The 19,803-nt window shown below is 43.8% G+C and overlaps 6 protein-coding genes across 7 annotated transcripts; 2 read left to right on the top strand and 4 right to left on the bottom strand.

Moving 5' to 3' along the window:
• Positions 1-8,355: 8,355 nt before the first annotated feature.
• GL218_04810 (glycogen debranching enzyme) lies at positions 8,356-10,074 on the bottom strand (the record flags this gene model as incomplete). Its single annotated transcript, XM_033581435.1, has 1 exon — positions 8,356-10,074. The coding sequence occupies one exon, from the start codon at positions 10,072-10,074 to the stop codon at positions 8,356-8,358; it is 1,719 nt and encodes a 572-aa protein (XP_033435545.1).
• Positions 10,075-11,858: 1,784 nt separating this feature from the next.
• GL218_04809 (uncharacterized protein) lies at positions 11,859-12,620 on the bottom strand (the record flags this gene model as incomplete). The annotated part of the gene is made up of 1 exon (XM_033581434.1): positions 11,859-12,620. One exon carries the CDS (start codon positions 12,618-12,620, stop codon positions 11,859-11,861), a length of 762 nt encoding a protein of 253 aa, XP_033435095.1.
• A 545-nt stretch (positions 12,621-13,165) lies between these two features.
• GL218_04808 (Vacuolar protein sorting-associated protein 51 like protein) lies at positions 13,166-14,161 on the top strand (the record flags this gene model as incomplete). Its single annotated transcript, XM_033581433.1, has 2 exons — positions 13,166-13,666; positions 13,751-14,161. 2 exons carry the CDS (start codon positions 13,166-13,168, stop codon positions 14,159-14,161), a joined length of 912 nt encoding a protein of 303 aa, XP_033435094.1.
• A 119-nt stretch (positions 14,162-14,280) lies between these two features.
• GL218_04807 (putative GTP cyclohydrolase 1 type 2) lies at positions 14,281-15,383 on the bottom strand (the record flags this gene model as incomplete). The annotated part of the gene is made up of 4 exons (XM_033581432.1): positions 14,281-14,951; positions 15,019-15,159; positions 15,219-15,262; positions 15,325-15,383. The coding sequence occupies 4 exons, from the start codon at positions 15,381-15,383 to the stop codon at positions 14,281-14,283; spliced, it is 915 nt and encodes a 304-aa protein (XP_033435093.1).
• A 659-nt stretch (positions 15,384-16,042) lies between these two features.
• On the top strand, positions 16,043-16,492 carry GL218_04806 (uncharacterized protein; the record flags this gene model as incomplete). Its single annotated transcript, XM_033581431.1, has 2 exons — positions 16,043-16,133; positions 16,254-16,492. 2 exons carry the CDS (start codon positions 16,043-16,045, stop codon positions 16,490-16,492), a joined length of 330 nt encoding a protein of 109 aa, XP_033435092.1.
• A 483-nt stretch (positions 16,493-16,975) lies between these two features.
• GL218_04805 lies at positions 16,976-19,374 on the bottom strand (the record flags this gene model as incomplete). Of its 2 annotated transcripts, XM_033581429.1 has the most annotated exons (4): positions 16,976-17,566; positions 17,622-18,367; positions 18,424-19,061; positions 19,142-19,374. In XM_033581429.1, the coding sequence occupies 4 exons, from the start codon at positions 19,372-19,374 to the stop codon at positions 16,976-16,978; spliced, it is 2,208 nt and encodes a 735-aa protein (XP_033435090.1). The 2 variants fall into 2 exon arrangements, with proteins under 2 accessions (XP_033435090.1, XP_033435091.1); XM_033581430.1 differs by lacking the exons at positions 16,976-17,566; positions 17,622-18,367; positions 18,424-19,061 and having other exon boundaries at positions 19,138-19,374.
• Positions 19,375-19,803: the final 429 nt, after the last annotated feature.

The raw sequence follows: 19,803 nt of genomic DNA, 5'->3' as shown, positions 1-19,803 counted from the left end.
CCAATTAGAACCCGTTAAGTTACATCTTATATTCTTCACAGAAGCCCCTTTTCTATTTCTAAGAATTCAATTTAAGAGGTTCGTATTGATATCTATCACTAGTTTGCAGTATATTAAGACACATGATCGACGCCATGAATTTAGCATTTGGTATAAGTTTAAGAAGCTAAATATAGCCGTAGCGCAGGGAACTGTTAAGCTGAGGCTCTTCTACGATGCTCTAAAGGTGGTGTCCGGATGCTTATGGTGGTACGAACTCAACTTCTTACGTTCTTCGCTGCATTGCCAAGTGATGAGTGTTGAAGCCTCTACTGGGCATTCTGCCACGAAACTTACAAGGCATTCTTAGTGAGATCCGGGAGCTTGTGAAAGAAAGGAGCATATGTAGAAAGCATCGTATAACTACCAGACTATCTATGTCTCCCAACTAGGAATGTCTAATAAGTTCCATTATTACTATAATTACAAGAGCCATCAAATATCCTGCTTGGCCGTCGAATAGGGGGGAGCTGGCTATTTAAATACAATTGAGGTTAAAATAGATAGCTAGAATAAACTTCAATACATTGCATATGAGTATAAATGATTCTAAAATATAAGTAATTCAATGGGTTTTTCATAAGAATAGATAATGCAAGTTATTTTCATAGCGAGGTGAAGATGCGCTCCACATAGCTTTACTACCTTATCCTTTGAAAATGAAAGTGGCATACCCCGAGCCAGATATATAACATATTTAAAAAGCTACAGACCAAATGTGATAATTCAATCCAAAGAATACCAGTGGCTTAAATTCGATATCTGACCTTAGTCTCTAATATACGCCCACAATAGGGAAAGAAAAGTCATTAATAGCGAATATAGAATATACATGTCTTCCCCTTAAGTAGAATCGAGACAACCTGTAGCCTAGGTAGTTGCAAATCAACAAATACGAGTACAGACTCATCGTGATATAGTACTTCTGCTTATAGTAAGCTTTAAAGAGCTACGGGTTAAATATTAATTTACATATTAATTTGGTGGGCGATGAGCGTTTCTCGCTCTCTCTAATAAGAGATGACTTAGTACTGTAACCTCTACAAGTTATAAATCTACATACATATCTGTCAGTAACCAAGACTTAAGTTTATATCCAAGATTATATCAGACGAGTACTCGTTGAGTATAGTATATTATTTCATAAGAGATACGACAATACATACTAACATTTACCGGAATCTTGGCTACTCCTAGGTTGTGCTTCTATCGTCTTCGAACTAGAACTAGTCATTACTCGTATAATCCACTTGAATAACTCTCGTCAAATCCACACTATAAACTTCTTACTTCTCACCTCATAAACATTCTTTTCAAGTCTACAGTAAGACGGCTAGATGTGCTTCGGGACAACAGTTTGCTCATATTAACAAGGTGCTTAGTCTATCCGTTTATATTATGTAGCTTAGGTAGTAACAGATTTAGCCGTTATTCGTAATCGAACTCCCCTCGCGACGTGCCATGCGTTCAGCATATCCTATGACGTGGTGGGATGACTAGTCCTGAGAGGCCGTAAGACTGACGCGGCTCCGGAGAGATACATAGGTCTTACCCAAGATTGCTCCAAGATAACAGTCAGCGCCAGGATCCACTGATAACCTTGGTATCTTTAAGAGTTGCTAGGATTTCCCCGTTCACAATGCCGCGTAGGATTATGTATCAAGTCGCCCACTGCAATAGGGACGGAGGATGGTTGCGGTAGGGTACGTATTGTGGGGGTTGATACGCTATTCTGGAAATATACGTAAGATGCGAAGAGATGTGGCGGTAAGCACCTCGGTATGTAACGTTGAGGACATAGGCAGCACGGCAGGGGCGTCGTTAAGTCACTTGGGCGATATGTAAGGTCTGTGGTGCAGCAAGTCTATGCATTAGATTAGGTATGTAATGTACATGCACGACAGGATCCGAGTCAAGCATATTTCTGGGCCCGAACGTGCTGATGAATAGGCAGCCGAAGAGATTTAAATGGAGACGCAAGAAGTCGCTAGAAAAAAAGAAGAGAAGTGTAAAAAAAAAAATTTAAAAGCAAAAAGAAAGAAAAAAGGAAATAGATTTGCTTGGTCGTCTTATTCCCCGGGCTTCCGATAAGCGGCCGGGGAAATGGGTGGGACCGGGGAAGGTACGGGATTGAAGTAGAATAGAAGATTAAATGGTACCGGGCGGCAGGAGCAACCTAATAATCCTTTATCTTCGGCATCGGTATCGAAAACGGCAAAGATTTGGGGTGAATGGTATTCTAATTGTACCTCCTAAAGATGAGGGTTGTGTTAGTGGGGGAGGCAGTTACGGTTGACCAAACGGGGTACTATGCCAAAATGAAAAAAAAGATCGCGTATTAAACTAAAATTGGTAAAAAGTTACGGATTACAATTTAAAATATATTTTTAAGCTTTATACGGTTATTTTTATAATATAAATATTTAATTAATTAAAAATAAACCTATATACCTATATTTATATATATATAAATTTAAAGATAATTTTATAAATATTAGTTTTAAAATAATATAATATATATTATTAAATAATTTAAATTAATATAAAAATTATAATATTAATTATAATATTATATAATACAAATTAAATAATATGTATATAACTTACTTAATAATATTATATTAAAAATTATTTTAATAAAAAATATTACGTAATTATTTTAAAAATAATTATATATGTAATGTAACGTTAAATAAAGTTATTTAATTAAATATAATTAATAAATATTTTTACATATAAATATATATATAAAGTATAAAATATTAATAAAAAGATTAATTTTTTATATATTATATGTAATTTTTCCAATTTTATTAAAAAACCTTAAATAAATATATATAAATTTAAATAACTTTATTATTATTTAATTTTAAATAATATAATTATTATTAATAAATAATTATAATTAATGTAAAAATAATAATTTAAAGTATATATTATTTAATAATTTAAATTATATATTATTTAAGTTTTTATAAAAGTAAAATATAATTAAATTATATTATTTTATAAATAAATACGTAATATTTTTTATTAAAATAATTTTTAACATAATATTATTAGGTAAATTATATATATATTACTTAATTCGTATTATATAATACTATAATTAATATCATAATTTTCGTATTAATTTAAGCTATTAAATAATATATATTATGTTATTTTAAAACTAATATTTATAAAACTATTTTTAAATTTATATAAATATAAATATAAATATAAAATTTTTAAATACAATTATATATATTATATATAAAATAATAAGATATATATTTAAGTAGTATAGGCATTTTTCTATTTTAAAAGGTAAAATACTAAGTTAATTGGATAAATCTGTGTTTAACTACCTGTTTAGGTTTAATTTTTATATTTTTTTCATTTTGGCACAGTATCCTGTCTGGTCAACCGTAGCAGTGCCTGTTCGAGCGTTGGAATATTCCAATTCTCCAAGCAATTGGGCTTGGCCATCTGCTGTGCCGGCGCCGATAATATGCCACCGGTTAAGACTAAGATATTTCGAAACTTCTTGATATTTCGTAATAAGCTGTGAAATCTCAACTAATCATAAGTGTCTCAAACTTGCTTGATAACCGTACATGGTACCATGTGTCATATGCATGTAAATAGGTAGGTAGGTAATATGTACCAGGCATTGAACCGCATATATGCCTCTGTTTTGTAGGGCGACGCGATGAACTAGGCTATCCTTGCTACCGCTCGGATATTTCCATCGTCACCACGTGGCGCAGGGATCAAAGACATTATTTCCCCTGAGATTTGTCCCGTTGATCGGGACTCGGATCTATAAAAAAAAGGTGGATGTACATATGAAATACGTATCCAAAGGGTAAATGATTGAGTGGCTAATCCGAGGCCTTGGTGTCGAAACTATAGTACCCATAGTTATACGAATAAGAATCGTGGAGTATTATGATATACCGGTAGAATAGGTACTTTGGGTAGGATTATTTTACATACCAGCATACCTACCTCTAAGGTACATTAGCAGGGACGCCTTCCGTACGGCAATTGAAGCTGGCCCGGAAAAGACATGAACGTGTTATACAGTGACACGTTCTTGTCAGATGGACCCCTGTACAGACCTGTTCTTCATGTATGTAATAGAGGCACAGTTAAGCGCCAAGGGGTTGGTCGGCCTGGCTTAGCTTTAGTGACACCTTCTGGAAGAAGAAAACACAGTATAAATCCGATAAATTTTATGACGCGACATGCTATGCTTCTGAAAAAAGAAAGGATTGATCGCTGCTGCACGAGGGGTGGGCGCGTGGCATTGTTATGTATGTGTATGTAGATGAAGGCGTGGTGTGGGTAGTATTCAGCTCTTGGATGGGATTTTTAGAGACATTCGAATAACCCACTATCATTGGCAACACCCAAGACGATCTTATAAGCCACGTGCTAACCCAGTAAATTATCCCAGTAAGTCGTGCATAAACGTGCCGAAATGATGCAAAGGTAACAGGGATTCCATCTGGCATGTTGCCAATCCGTCATATCTCAAAGCTGCCAGGGACACGAGGTAACATCTATTCGTCTAGCTCGTGCTCTCGAGACTTGGCAAAGAGGCTGTTGGTGCGGTTTAACGCATGGTACTTAGGGCTAGACACTATCGTGTTGTAGGGTAGCAACCATTGCACAACCGACGCGCGCTGAAACTCCCCCAGCTCCCTTGGTCTGGTCCAATAGGCATAGAGAACATACATAGTTGTCAGTTTATCAGCGTGCTTTAAAAACAGCTCACCTCGGACGCGGCAGTGATGTATGTGCGATGAAACAACGACCACCATACTTACAGAAAAGGACAAGATAGGAAGGTCAACAAATGCCGCTGGTTGGTTTCCTATCATTTGCAATAGGACAAGATGGAAACTCATAGGGTATTAATAATCCAATGTAAATAGGTACCTAGTTAGAATGATAGCACCGGCGACAGTATTTTTAGCTCTTGGGTTGAGTCTTACAAGAAGCATGTCTCTAACATGTCTCTTTTTACTATCCTTTAGCATAAGTAAAGTCGTGTACCTCTAAAGACGTTATGAAGCTGTGTACCGATGACGGGAAGCTAAGCTTCCGGTAGATTGACTCGCTACCTACCTTGGTATCTACCTTAGGTACCTATGGTAGCCTGCTTGCTGTCGTACTGGTTGACGGACTGCCCGATTGGACGGCCAAATGTACAATTAGGTACTGCCAAGTCGGGTTTGAGCCGCAAACCCCTGACCTAAGCTTCTGGGCAGGACTGCGGATCGCTGATCTATGGGGAGAAAGGTAGATTAACTTTGTTGCCGCACGTGGGAGACAGGGTGTAAGGATTACACATATGGGCTATGGCACTGTTTCTACGGCATGTATATCGATGACTGCGCCATATACTGCACCTTGCGTCATGTTGTACCTGGAAGGGACAAAAGCAAAACTTTTATTAATGAATCTTCTGGAATAAGGAAACCCAACACCCTGCTAGAACTTCCTACCAGTACATAGTATCCAGAAAACGAGATAAAGGGTATAATGTTACATGAGTAGAAAAGCAAGACGTGAAATGTCCCATGCTCGAAATCTACCTAGGCATAAATGTTGTAAATGAAATTTTTCGTGTTGTACATGAAGTCGTTCGAACCCCGCCCTGCCAACAAGAAACCCGAAATCCTTCCTTCGTGAGTAAAAAAAGTAGAGAGATAAGAGAACCCCACCTCTAATTATTAAAACAAAAGTAAAGAAAATACATTATAAGGGATAGTCCGGTGATTATTCCGCCGCTCAAGTAATCTCATATGGTAGTAAAATGGTATCACATCCACCTTTGGCATGCTTCTGCCAGATGAACAGTATTGTACATAATAGTCGTGAAGTTGTATCGTAGTATAAAGGCAGCTACGTGGAATTGCCACTGCCGCTAGTTGATCCGTTCGTTGTGGTCGAAGGGAGTCGGGGTGTTAGGTCCGCAAGCTTTTCTCTCATAGTTGCTTCGTGGTCATGAGAACCAGCTCTACCGCTGAGGTAACGGTCGGTAAAGCTGTCTGTTCCTGGTTGCTGCGTCATAGCAAGACGTTGGTCCCGCATGCTATCTCTCTCCCGAGGAGATCCAGTTAACGGCCCGTGCCTAAGCGAATTCGAGGTTAGTGGTGGGCTTGCCATTATTATTTGGGAGAATTGACTTACGGGCCAGATGAACAACCGTCAAGGTTGATTCCGATGGACGAAGGTGTATTCGACATAATGATAATAGTTTGACTTGAATATATGATAACACTATGCTAAAGATCGAAGACGAAGAATTATAAGGATCTTGGAGAAAGGAATTCGGCGGGTCTTATAGCGTGGAATAGGTCGGATGTCGTTGGTATAGGAATTGGACTTTGAAAATATGAAATTGTCTGTCTTTGAAGTTAGAGTCAAGCAGGTTAGAACTCCCAAAAACAGGATGGTGAGGGTCCTTATTTATGAGGAATGGGTTCTACCATGGTGAGAGTACCCCAAGCTTAACTACGACTTCCGACCCCGAAGGAATTATACTTGACAAATTGTTAACGATCAACGGGAGTATGTATAGATGCGGCCAAGACCTACATGTCGAACCAATTCGTCTGAACATATGCAGTAGAGACTGCAATGCATACATAGAGAGGCGGGCGATGAGACGGGTAGGCAACAGAAGTACAAGACCCCTTCGAGGGCCTAGCAGTAAGCGTACCTAGGTAGGTATAAGAGAGAAGAGTACAATCCCCACTTATATCTATACTTATACTCCTTGGGGGAGGTGTGGTAGATACCTATCCTGGCAGTGGAAAAATGGGGAATCCATTTCGAGAGTGGATGGGTTAATTCTCACTCGGCGACGAGCCGGCTTTCAACAACCGTGGTGTTATGGCGGGATCAGCTGAGGGCCAATATTGCTGGGGGCAAGACGACATTGTCCGCCAGGAAACTAAAATGTAGGTCCCATGTCCGTTCATGTATAATTGCTGTGATAATGTGTATCAACGTCAAACTAAGAATCCAAAAGTATCTGCAATAGTTTAGCGAGCCAGGGAAAGGAGGGGCGTCTCTCTAGTGAGTTCAGGCTGGATAATACCATTTCGACTTGGGGCTATGTACATGTATATAAGATTAGCTAATGATCACAAGAGCAGCATAGACTGCGCAGAATTGCAGCGGGGAAGAAAGGATGGAAATGCTAAAGAAGAATGGTTCGCGGAGCAGACGCCTCAGCCTTATTCCAGAAATACGCAGTGTTCAAAACAACGTACCAATGTGGGTGATGTAACACCGTATCTACATATAGAGGTAAGAAGATGGATATATACCTGTAGGTACCTATCTACGTATTATGTAGCGTGTCTTCAAGATAGGTACCTGCTAGGTAAGAGGTATGTATGTAATCCATCGGGGGGTTTCTTTTTCTTTTTTTTTTTTTTTTCGTTTCTCCCCGGCTTCGTTGGCTTGATAATGTTGAGACAGCCTGGCGGCAGTCAGCGGGGAAAAAAATTAAAGACAATAGGCCGGCCCGCAGACAACTAAATTTGCCGACCCAAAATAGTACAACTTGAAACAATAAATAATGACTTTAAGTGTCATCTGTCAAGACGAGGGCATGTGATATACTAGTGAGATGAGATTATTATCCTAGATGCAATTACTCATCTCCGTAACTGAAACATATGCAACCTGTTTATGTCCCGAGGGGTAAATTAAGAAAAGATTGAAGATTTTAGACGATACCAGGTCGTAGGTGGTATTGGGGTCCAGCCTACCTATGTAGTTGGTGGTCAGCATAATAAGAACAAATTATTAAACCTGCAGGTACATACAACAGAAACCCCTGCATTACTCTCGCTTCCAAAATTGTGCAATTATAATACCTTAAAATCTTGCCTCGTACACGCCTCAAAGTTGTTGACCTTTAAACAACGTTATCATCCTATAATATATCGATTAGTTAGATCACAGGGTCCGGAAACTCGGTAGAGCTCCACCTCCATGCAGTTGTTCTTCGTTTATGAAATGAGATGTAATTTATGCTAGGCATGATAATACATGAGGCCCGGATGCCTACTTCTCCTGGTTGTCGGGATGGCATACTCACCGCAAGAGGGACAAGGAATAGATGCTATACCATGTCGAGCCTCATTTACAGCATCCTTGATGCTGCATAAAGTTCGTGGTTTCGTGCTCAGGAGGAACTATACAATTCATTTCTCTTCATTGCCAAGAAGGCCAGACTCCAAAGTTGTCGAATATCACTCTCTATCAAACGCGTTAGCTGCTTTCCTCGAAATTCTCAGCAATATCTCACGGACCAACTGGGCTTTGCCCGTCAGGGGGCGGTAGAGCACCTAAAGGTGTGTAATGAAAGTCGTCGTCCTTGTAGACCCAACTCCAGACCTCATTGCTTAGGCGCTTACGATTGGCGTCGATTAGATCCCATACGTGGTTATACGCCTTGAGCACACGCCCGTGCAATTTCGTGTCCTCGCAATACGCCAACTCCTCGTCCTCGCATCGCCCAAGCTGTCTCTCCAACCCTGCAGCCATCATCGCAAGTTGCCAACCCCAGACCACTGTACCGTGATACGCACTTTCTGTAAATTCTTTCACGTTCACGGATCCATCACCGTAAGCAGGATTTGCGACGACTATTCCGACACTTGTAGAAAGACCCAGGGGGAATTGGCGCAGGATATTATCTGTTACTTGAGAGAGGAAGGTGGAGACCTGGACTTGGTCAGTACCATTAAGAAGAAAAAGGCGGAAGCAGTCATCTGTATTCATCACTTGAATAATCGATTGTCCATCACCGGTGAGAGCTAAACCGTGGAATATAACTGGCGAGTTCAAGTCTGACGAATTGACCTTGCCTGGGAACCTTTCCTCGTCGATATAGCGCTCAACAAGACCTCGGGCTTTTTCTGCCGTAATATTGACTTGGAAGAAAGAAAGGGTATTATCTTCCCAGATAGCGGCACGCTTATGAGCAACCGCATTCCAGTCTGAATGTGAAGGGAAGAATCCATTGTCAGATAACGAGGCGATGGACTTGAGTGCTGCCGGAGCTAAAGCCGTATTCACGTCGTATGGTATACGGCCTCCGCCTAAACCGTTAGGGCTGTCACGCCATTGTCCTACCGTTTGTCCCTTATTGATATGTATAAGGTTCTCTTTTACGGGAGATTTTTCAAAGTTAGCGGTGTGTTTCATGATCTTTTCCGCGGTAGCCAAAACAAGATCTCTATATGCAAGCCCACGGTTTGCGGAAAGGATGGTCGCATTCCTAGAGAAGAACAGATCGCGGCGAGTTCTTCCAACGGCAGACTTGACAAAATACTCGTCAATTGCAATCAGGAAAAAGAAGTCAGTGTCAACCATCTTATAGTCGCACAAGGGATCTGCGCTGTTTATCCCCTGCTGGGCGTTCAAGTACGATGCGTAGTCACCAATGGTTTCTTCGTGACAGACGCTGCCATCTTCCGAGTTAATTCGCTCAATGGCTGCCTCGAGAATAGCCTCAATTGCGCTCCCGTCACCCTCACTAAGTATAGGTTTGAGTAGAAGAAGTGATACGAGACTGTCGCGTCCGAAATAGGTAAGGAACCGCCAAGCTCCAGCTAAAATCTTGGAGCGGTATGATAAAAACGCGAGCGATTCTACGTCCTCCTGATTCTGCGATATGATAGATTTAGAGGCGGGATTGATGACCCTAGTGGTCCCGAGTTGGTCAAGTTGTGGATAGCTGCTCCAGGCATTGAAGGCATAAGAACCACTTGTAAGGCGAGGATGGCCGTCTTTGACGGGGATAGAAGTACTATTGAGGTTGTGTATTGTGAGAAATGTCTCCGTTGTTCCGTCGAGCCATACGCGATTGAGCTGGACACCCCCATCGGGCAATGTTTGAATCGCGATTGCATCTTGTATCTTAGGTGAAAGAATGCTTGGTCCTTCGACAAATTCCCGTATCGTTCTAATACTTCCTAGAATAGCCAAGTTAAGGGTAGCAGATGAGTTAAGAGACATAATACCGCTTATTCCGCCAATAAGCGGGTTTAATGTACGATTTACGCCAGCAAGATTTTCAAGCTCTATACCGAGTGTTCCATTGACGCCACTTTGTGGTGAGAAATATAACACGATCCCGCTATTACCGGCTGGCCAAGCGATCTGATACACATCAGTCTCAACCGTCGTGTGGTAATTAAGGAAATAATAAGGCCGCAGTTCTTACTAGAAGTCTAGGTCCGATAATCTTGAGATTGTTACCAGGTAATGGGCTTGTCACAACGACTTGACTTGCACTGCTACAATCGGCTGCGAAGTAATTATCATATGGAGGATCGCTTAAGTGGAGATAGCTGGATGTACACAATTCCCGACCGGCGTCTTTAGATGGCAACTTTTCGTCCAAGTCAGGTTCCGGTAATGATATTAGGTTCCCATTGTCACAACTTGGAGTTGTAAGTAAGCTTACCACATATATACGGCAAATGACTTACGAGAATAGGTGAGGCAGATAGCAATCGTTACCACACTGCAATGTGCGTTTCTTGTCGACAACCGGACAAAGAAAATTACCACGATAGCACGTATGCTTGTTGATTTAGAAGTGGCTTCTCGGGACTTGATAGGGGTGTGCCTTAAACTCACTTCATTAATCGAATACCTTGAACTACCACAGGGTAGTAGGCCGTCAACTCGAGGTATATAAGTGGTACGACGGCGAGGCAGCAATACCGCCAGCAACAGGCCAGCTAATATCGCCAAGAAAATCACGTATTGACATGACTTATTTTGCCACGAAGCGGCGGGACGATAGCTTCTTGCTACTAATCTTGGTTGTCGTGAAGCTGAGTCAGAGGCTGGCTCATTGCTCTCAAGTGGAATACTTAACGCATCATCTTCGAGCAAAGCTTGACCGTCATCGTGTGCCTGGGTGGCATTAATGGCCGACTGGTATAGGGAGCCAAAGAATGGGAGCCTTGCTATTTTAGGGAATTGTCTTATAGACATATTCTGCTGTAATCGTAGATTGAAGTGCGGCTATTACGGATTGGGTTCATAATAGCTCATGAAATATATAACGAGCAAGATCGCGTCGATATAAATGATTATTGACTTTATATAGATAATATTATGAACTATGATAAATAATATAAGTCAAGTGAAAGCTATGATGTTTCGGTAATGGGAAGTTGAGAGATGAATGAGTGTAGTTGAGAGATGAATGAGTGTAGTTGATAGTTGATTAGTTGATCGCGATTGCGCGTCGTGAGCTTATGTATATAACTATTACCTAACCCTGCAGATGCCTACCAAGAATTTGGGTTAGTTGGTAGGATCCACTACGCTAAGCACCCGCGTATCTGGCTTTTAGGGTCTCAAGGTACCTGATAAAGGCCCTATACATAGACTCGGCCGAGTCCATTCTTCTTTGTCCGGAATAAACAAAACTTTGTTGTAATATGACGTGAAGAGCTTACCTAGGTAGGTACATGTACCTATCTTCACTTTTATGCATACTACAAACTAGAAAATACAATTTAAGAACAGTGACGTTAGTCTATCTGGGAGGTTAGTCTATGACCACTACCTAAAATATTATAGAGCTGTTCTTATACACTATATTATACACTATATTAGGTCAACACTCGCAATATTATAATGCTAGTTTTAAACTTGACCAATTACACTTATATACACTATGGACTAAGTTGACCAAACCAAATATGACCTCTATCCTCTATCCTCTATCATATACTCTCGTTACCTTCTCCTTTTTCTTATGACAGTCTAATAAAAACGGCTTAACTGCGAACATCAGCACCAACCGCCTCCTTTAGCCTAGTCAACCGCCCGTCTACCCAGGTTCTATGCCACGCCTCGACCTTCCCACCTAATACGACGCAAGTCGCCGGTTCCAGAAGGACGATACCACGCGCGATGGTCGTGCCTCGTTTTAGAATCATCTTCTCGCCGATATTAAGCGAGCTAATACCGATGCGATCGATGCGCTTTAGTTCCAGTCCGTGCACCTTCTGGCCCTTGCAGTCCTGCATCACGAGCCTGTGCGTCGCGTTCCTCGCGGCGGCCGCGGCGTTTGCCACGTTAGCGTTGACGGCCGCGTTCCTACCCGTGGCCGTCGACGCATTCTGGCTGGCTACGCCATCCTCTTCGTCCTCCTCGTTGCCGGTGGGTAGACGAATGATTTCTCGGCCTCGCGTTTGCTCACCACGCGCGATGGCCTCGAGCTCCTCTACTTGATCCCACTTGCTCTTGGACAGGTTGTCGATATCTAAGACTTGCACGGGGACATCTCGGGAGAGTTTAATCTCTTTGACTTCCGGGTTACCCAAATTGGATGGAAACGCTGGTGATGGCGACTCCCAGAGGCCTGGACTCGTCAGGTCGGCTGCTAGCAGACGTGTTTTCACGGTAGCTATCAAGGCGGGCAAGGGAGGTAGCGGGTTCCGGTTTGGCATAGCGCTCTGGATCCAAGTCAAAGATGGAGTTGGTAGTCCTTGGCTCTGTAAGCTGGCGCGGATTTGTATTGGTAGGTCTAAACTCATGGTGACAGACGTCGGGTGGTGACTATACTTATGCAGAATTTCATTTTTTTTTTTTTTTTTCAGATTTATGCTTTTTGAGAGATGGGCGGGTCTAATTCGTAACACGAACACTCTCTTGTAGTAGTTTGGTTATATAAGCTTCATCTTCGACAAACAGAGAATGACATAATGCGATATATCTCTAACGAAAGTTAATATATGGAAGTTAATATCAGACGGCAGGTAGGTTAGGTACCTAACATATAGTGCATGTAGTGTACCATGCAAGTCCAGCTCGTCAAGTTCTTTCCAATTAGCGAGATACCTCGATACGTAATAGGGGCATGATAGCTCTCGCCACAGTGGCTTTGCACGCTATGAATGCGGGAGATCGGCAGCTAATGCGCTACAGCCTCACTAATGCTTCCTACTCTCTTACCTAAATCTGGCATCTGGAAACGTCAAACGTCGCAATACTTGGGATTAAACAGCTAATATCTCGCCATTTCACATATCGTTGATCACACTATCCACCATAACTAAGATAATACATCTCACATGTCAAAATGTCTACAATTGCCTCGCCCCGCGACCCCCCGCGGCGCATGAACTCAGGCACTACGCCGACCTCGTCGACGCGACCAAGTCTCGATGTCTCACGATCGCCTATCGGCTCACCGAATCCGAGTAGCAGCAGTAGTCCGAAAACAGTCACCGTGGCAAACCCTCCAGCTACGAAGCGAAATCGTGCCGCCCTGCGCGAGTATTACAACCTAAAGAAGCAACCAGCTGCAACGCCGCCCCAAGTGGAGGTGACAGATCCGTTCGGGGAGACCTCAGGCGAGCCTCATGAGCAGTACTCGGAAGTTCCCCCTAGCGAAATAGACAGAGAAGGATTCGATGTGGATGCTTTTGTTAAGAAGGCGCTGGCTGAAAATGGTATGGAAGAGTTACTGCGGCTGTATACGCGGGTGCTGGGTGAGATAAGGGCACTGGACGCTGAGAAGAAGGCACTCGTATACGACAATTACAGCAAGCTGATCACAGCTACGGAAACAATACGCAAGGTTAGTCTTATAATCCATTTAAGCTGAAGAGGGTATATGTGTATATGTTATGGAACGGGAGCTATGTACTAATACACATGTAAGATGCGAACGAATATGGACCCATTGAACCCTATGGCTTCTACACTCGATCCAGCGATTGCTCAGATATACTCTCAAGCCTCGGAAATACGAGACTCGCTACGTAAATCTGTCCCACCACCCGATAAAGCCAGGGCCCAAGCGGAAGAGGCGCGCCAGAGGAGAGCACGAACGAAACAGCTGGCAATCGAGGTTCTAGATGCTCCGGATAAGATACGAGCGCTTGTCAGTGAAGGACGACTAGAAGATGCGAGACAGGCGTGGAAAATGCCACGCAAACTTCTATTAGTATGGAAGGAACAGGGTATCGGTGGTTTAGACGTAGACGCGTGCATAGAAGACGGCGACGCAGCTTTGAAAGGTGAACCGAGCAAGGGAGACTGGAGGGATTTGAATACCCAAGAATCGGCATGATTGAGCATTTAGATTGAACGATGTTCTAAGCGACAAGGTGGACGATTGAAGCGTCAACGAATAGTAGTCGACTACCATGTGAATTACCCTCGACCACACAAACGAGCCGCGCTAAGTGCCTAGGCTAGGTCTCTAACGTCGATTACCTCGAAGGGATCACGGTCCGCTTTGCTAACAATTATGCGGGTGTCCCCGTACGCCGTCGTCTCCAATTCGACCTCCAACATGGGCTTTAATCTCGTCTCTAGATACTTCCGCTCCGAGTTACTGTGGAAGACGGTGACGACAATCTGGCCTAGCTGGGTATGCCGGAGCGCATAATGGTGCGCCATCTCACCCGTCACCAAGACCTGAGCATCGGTATCTTTTAAGACATCAGAACCCGAACCTGCACAGACAGCCACCTTGGTGATTTCCTGCGTCCTGGTGAGGTCCTTTAGTGACGGCGGTAGAGCGACCATCATATATCGTTGGTTGCCTATACCGGCAGAGAGTCGCCGCAGAAGGGTCTGCAAGTTGATGGGCTGAGCCAACTCAAATGCTCGTCCATAGCCAGTGCCTTCGTGCCCTTCAGGTAGAGGCCTAGAAATGGGTTGGACGACTGTTCGCTGCACCTGGTGTTCTCCACCTAACAGGATGTCGCAAAGCCAGTCGTTAAGTCCTCCACTCGCTGCGTCCATGGCCGTATGGGGACAGTAGACGGAGATCCTCTCAGCTGCTAGGCGTAAGAGGAGAGTCTGCATGGGGTCCTTGGTAGTAAGGGATTTTAGAGGTCTAAAGATAATGGGATCTATACAATGTTAGTCGTCAATGCCGTCACCTTAGCTAGAATATGCAATTATTGGTGCAACTCATACGATAGCAGACAATCATATTGGCTCCTTCTGCCAATGCCTCGTCCACCACAACGGAAGTTAAGTCATTGGTGAGAAGAACGGTACCACCAGTCTCCTTTTTAATCACTGAGGATGACGACAAAGGGGCTTGTCCGAGAAGTACTATCTCACTATTAGCTTTATATTCAATAACACACACCATATACAGACTTGTCTCTCACATCCTGTGTTATCCCACGCATTATCTGCTAGTTCTTCTGGGAAACTAGGGCGAGGTTAGCTTGATATGAAATTTAATGAGAAGTAGGACTCAGAATGATGACTAACAGTGTTCTCATCGCAGCAACGACCGCATCCGTAAGACTAGCCGCCGGTGGAGCTGCCATGATTCTAGATGAGCTAAAGGTACGCTCTTGTCTTGTCGCAGTATAAGAAGACTTAAAATTCCGCAGCTGGAGTATATAGCTTCTATTCTCACCAGTAAAGCTAAACGTGAGGGCTATTTTTCCAATTTGATGAGCGCGGGGTAAAAGGTTCGAAGAGAATTTAGATATATGCTTCGACAAAATCTTTAGATTATCCGTCCGTTGCCAAAGGGACATGGCATGAAGTTTTACTTGAATATCTCAATAATTATGGTAACATTAGGTACCTAAGATAGGTACCAGTCTATCTCTCTTATCATACGAGACACAAATCGCTTAAGGTTGGTTTCCTTAGCTTCCCTTAGCTTAACTTCAACACCATTACCCCACACCCCACTATCGACAATTCAGTTGTCGGAGCTATTCCTTCGCTACCAGCCGAGATCTATGTAATGTCATCATCGCGGGGCATCTGTGTAGGTAACCACCATCTACTGAGGTTAGTAGGTACCTATATTCCTTCTATTCGACGCTTCATCGGCTTTATTTATTCTTCGCTATTATATTCTTCTTCCTACTACATATAAACACAAACCAGCGAATCACACCAACTACGGTAGACATCTATAAGAAAACCCTATCCCCTCCATATATATTAATATTACTACCACCACCAAGAAATGGGCGAGCCCACAATCACCGAAACGTCGCTCAAAGCGGCCTTGACGGAGCGACTAAAGGCAATCCACGTCGAAGTAACCGACATGTCCGGTACATTTCCCTTTCCTTCCCCTTCCCCTTCGCCTTCCCTTCCTCTCTCTTCCTTTCCTTATCATTCCCCCCTAACGCCGAAAATAAACCACCTAAACTAACACGCGCAAATTCCCCCAGGCGGCTGCGGCCAATCCTTCACATCCCTAATCGTATCGCCGCAATTCGCAGGCCAGAACAGCCTAAAGCGACACCGCGCCGTCAACGCCGCCCTGCGCGATGAGATCGCCGCCATCCACGCCTGGAGCGCCAAATGTCTGACGCCCGACGAGTGGCAGCGCGACAAGGACAAGGACAAGAACAGCGGCCCGCCTCTGGACGGCACCGTGCGGGGGCAAGTTACGGGTGTTGATGCGTGAGTCGAGGTCCACTACGGGAGGATATATGTATTAGGTACCTTATGCATATTTTAAGGATTCGCAGTGGTTCCCTACCTAGGTACATATAGGATGGGAGGAGATATACTCTACCATACATGACTACCAGATCCCCGTTGTAGGGACGAGAGAAAAGAGACGCTTAGGCGAATGAGCTTTGGATAAGCTTAAGACATGGAGCTCTAGGAGTACGGGGCACGCGTTAGGCGAAGACCTATCTTTGCATCATGATTTTTCAGCTAGTAAACTAGGCGTTATGCTTATCATTATTTCACGATATCACATCTTAACAAGCCTCCCTGAAGGTTCCCTTTTCCCTTTCCCCAACGCTGTTACGACCTAGTAACGTTATCGAAATCTATTCTATTACAGATCCAACAGGTCGTTCCCGCTGTTGTCCCCTCGGCCATCTCCGGCCTAGGGATTTGGAGTTCCCGCTAAACGAGGACGTAGGTTGCGCTTCGCCTAGAAGAGACCTAGTAGATCATCATTGTTCGTAGTTTTCTGTTCTGTGCTCGCACCTTCGTGGCCAAGTTGTACCGATGCTGGAGGAGGCTGACTTGACCCGCTTAAATCCAATCCTCCAAATCCGTTCATGATATCATTCACACCACTGCTCACGGGTTTGTTTTGAGGTGGCGGGGCATCAAAGAGGCCCATCATATCTGCCATCCCCCCCGATGGAGCTCCGCCGGCCGGACTTGCTACGCGATCCGGTGTAGCTGACGCCGAGTTCTGCTCTTGTGAAGCTGGCGCGGCACCGTCGAAATCAATATCCAAAAGGTTTTCGATGTTGTTCTGTGCCGGTTCCCCGTTCTGACTAGCGCCAGCAACCGATGCCGCGATAGGATTGTCAGCCGCATCCTGCCGTTGTTCTTGGATTGCTGCTCGTTGGATCTCGTCGGCACCAAAACGACCTTTACCAACGAAAGACTCCGGTGGTTTATGGTAGACCGAGGCCAAAGTCGAAAGTTCACCGAGTAGTTGTTCTAGTAAAGTTGTCGGCAAGCTTGTCATTGTAGTTGAAATGGCGGGTTTCTGAGAGAGAACAATACTCTAGGACCAGTTAATTACCAAACTAATCAAAAGGGGGGGTCGGAGAATACGGTACCTTTGCAATAGCAAGATCCCCCGACAAAAGTCGCCAATAGACATATGCTCGGTCTCGAATATCTGGGTTATCATTTTCCGCCGTTGCAGCCTGTAGAACCTTCTGTACCAATCCTTGATTGTTGCTTGGCTTTTTCAAGAATAATTTGACAACTGCTGTGAGGATTTGTAGTTGCGTCTGTGTAAACTCCTCCAGAAAGACATCCACAAAGCTCGCCAATATTTCATCTGCGTTATTAATCTTTTCTGCATACTCGCCAACAATCCATATTAGCCCGCCCCTGGCGTCAGGCTCATCCAGCTCGTCGATATGATTACAGAGCGTCGGAATGACGCCTTCGTAACCGGGGTATTTTCGGAGGATATCCTTGATGACCACTATAACCTCCTGAACCACATAGTTGACCTTAGTAGCGATCAAATCTAATAACGTGTTGACACATTTTTCGCTTGCGCTCTCGATTTTGATCGCAACCTGTCCAATAGCCTTGACAGCTCGTCGAACGAAATCCATATCTACTTCTAACGCATACTCTTTCAACTCGGCCAGCAACTGCTCATAGTTCTTCTCGTTCGCTATCCTCACCATAATCTCGAGCTTTTGAAGTTTGACGTAAGGCGGGTCGTTGTACTTGCAGAAGAACACCCTTAGTTCTTTACTTAAGATATCGGGCTTGGCTTGTAAAAGGAGGTCGATATTTCGTAACGCGACATACTGGACTTCGGGGGCAGAAGCGACAAGGGTGACTGAATATATGTATATTAGTGATAGCCTTAAGTAGATAAAGGATATGGTAACTAACCTAGTGGAGGTGCCATCTTCTTGAGGTACTGTCGGACAAGATCGCTATTGATTAATCTCATGTGGATGAATACTACTTTGACAGCAGCGAGCACAACGCTGGGATTCACATGCTGGAACTGGGGCGTTACTCGTTCGCATATATGCTCTGATTCCTTGACATCTTGGGGCGGATAATCGGCCAGAGTCGAAAGGATAGTTACCCTACCCCATTCCGTGCACTCGTTCAAGGCCATCAGCAATTTTTTGAGCGTTGCTGGCGTTATAATCAATGCTCTCGTCTCAGGTGCCGTCTCAGTTATTTCTGAGAGCGCCTGCACCGAGTTGGCAACCACCATAGGATTAGGGTCTCCGATCATCTCCTGAAGGATTTCTAGGAAGCCATTTTCTATGCACATGGATGGGTTCAAGTCGAACAGCTTCGCGACGCAGATAGCAGCTGTTTTCCGCACGTATGGTGATTCGTCTCGTAATGTTTTTCGCAGAGGTTCCTCCATGTAGTCTACCATCTTATCTACTCGAATGCATCCCATGGTCCTAATGGCAAGTGCTCTTATAAGAGGATTTGGGTCTTCAGAATCTTGGACGAACGTATTGACGGCGAGGATACATAGGTCAGGGTGCGACTTGGCGTAGTTCCTAAACTTTGTGTAAGCCTACTACCTAAATTGATTTCAAGATACCCGACGAGTTTTCCTAGAGACTATCAAGTCGCTTACATTAGATAGAGGTAGACGAGCTTCTTTTGGTCGAGGTCGGCGGTCGCGATATTCTTCAGTACATCAGGGAACAGCTGCGAGACGTCTTTACCCAGAGTCATGGCCATAATAGTCTTCTGAATTGATTCTTTCCGTTCCCAGGCATATTGAGATACTAGACCAGCTCGCAACTCAAACGTTTCGCCTTTCCTAGGCACGGCGAAAGCGCCGCGAATGCGACTAACTGCCGACATCTCGATATGGTATCGGGGGATTTATGGAAGGTCAAGGAGGCGAAACAGGTTGTGAATTAAAGGCCCGTTCAGGGCTATTATAGCTGCATCCGACCTCTTTCCAATTAGAATTTAATTGTTGTTGGCTTGCTTATGTCGTCTATGGTCACGGTAAAGAATAGAAAGGATTCACGTTAGGGTATTGGGTGATGATGGTTGAAAGAATGCCGCCTTGTTAAATCAACCCCTGGCCACTTCAACTTATCAAAAGGCTAAGCCCAGTTTATGCAGTTGTGGTTGCCAGCTTTAGCCAAGTCGGTGTCTCCATCCATGACACTTGTAACAGCCACAATGTACATACATACAAGCCACAACCTTAGTAGAACTTGAAACAGACATAGGTACCTATGTACCCATGTACCTAGTGGGACAGTGAGGTCTTAGCTTGGC

This window comes from Daldinia childiae (genome assembly GCF_008694065.1).
Source record: "Daldinia childiae strain JS-1345 chromosome Unknown Scaffold4, whole genome shotgun sequence".
NCBI lineage: Eukaryota > Fungi > Ascomycota > Sordariomycetes > Xylariales > Hypoxylaceae > Daldinia > Daldinia childiae.
The sequence above is the reverse complement of the archived record's forward strand: the minus strand, read 5'-3'. Positions and strand labels throughout refer to the sequence as shown.